Source organism: Acanthisitta chloris, unplaced genomic scaffold (genome assembly GCF_000695815.1).
Source record: "Acanthisitta chloris isolate BGI_N310 unplaced genomic scaffold, ASM69581v1 scaffold27832, whole genome shotgun sequence".
Taxonomy (NCBI): domain Eukaryota; kingdom Metazoa; phylum Chordata; class Aves; order Passeriformes; family Acanthisittidae; genus Acanthisitta; species Acanthisitta chloris.
In genome coordinates, this window is record NW_008659184.1 from 1 (window position 1) to 1,073 (window position 1,073).

General features: G+C 60.2%; 1 protein-coding gene across 1 annotated transcript; it reads left to right on the forward strand.

Annotated features, from left to right (window-relative positions):
- Positions 1-3: 3 nt before the first annotated feature.
- LIF (leukemia inhibitory factor) lies at positions 4-321 on the forward strand (the record flags this gene model as incomplete). Its single annotated transcript, XM_009069307.1, has 1 exon — positions 4-321. A coding segment is annotated over one exon (318 nt), but the record flags the coding sequence as incomplete, so codon positions are not given.
- Positions 322-1,073: the final 752 nt, after the last annotated feature.

Consider the following 1,073-nt stretch of genomic DNA (forward strand, 5'->3'; position numbering starts at 1 on the left):
GTGGCCATGTACAAGCTCTTCGCCTTCCTCAACGCCTCACTGGGGAACATCACACGTGACCAGGAGGAGCTCAACCCCACAGCCAAGGAGCTCCTCGACCGGCTGCACAACACCACCAAGACCACCCGGGGCCTCATCTCCAACCTCACCTGCCTCCTCTGCAAGAACTACAACATCTTCCAGGTGGATGTCAGCTACGGGGAGAGCTCCAAGGGCAAGAGCACCTTCAAGAAGAAGCAGCAGGGCTGCCAGGTGCTCAGGAAGTACGTGCAGGTCATTGGCCAGGTGGCACGTATCCTACCTCATCTCAGCCCGCCGTGAGCGCCCGCTCCGGCTCCACTGCCAGCCAGCCCCCACCACTGCCTCCTGAACTCTCGCCTTCCTATTTATTACCCCGCACCCTGTGCTGGCCCCATCTGCCCTCTGGTAATTTATTGCCCCTTGCAGGGGTGAACATTGCAGCCTGGAGTGTCCTGGGTGGAGAAGAGCCAGGGCTGGCATCCAGTGGGACAAGGTGGCACATCCCTGAGGTGTTGCCAGGGCACAGGCTGGTCCTGGGATGTGCCTTGGTTGTCCCTGTGCTCCCATGCGGATCAGGGAGCTGTGAGGGCTGGCAGCAAGACCAGGCTGTCCCCCACAGACACATCATGGAGAGCAACCTGATGGACATCCTTGAGCACTGTCTGAAAACTTCCATTTCCCTGCAAAATGGATTGCGAGGAAGGACGCTGGGATGCAGTGGCTGGCGGGGACATGGGGACACACTCCCCCTGCACACTTTAAGGCTAAAAAAACTGAGGGTACTGAGCTGGTCGTGGCGGCTGGGGCTGGGTCCTGCCGTCTGGGACAAGGACACCTGTGGGGGACAGAGCCAGCAGCTGCCCCACTGTGGAAGATCATCCCCCCGTGCTGGCACGACGGGGCACGGAGTGTCCCTCCTTTGGAAAAGTGCTTTTCCCATCGTAAGGGCTCTGAATGTACTAACGGCCAAGGGCTGGGCTGTGCATGGCTGAATGCAGCCCTGGCGTGGGGGACACGGGGACACAGGGACACACAGACACACACACGGACAC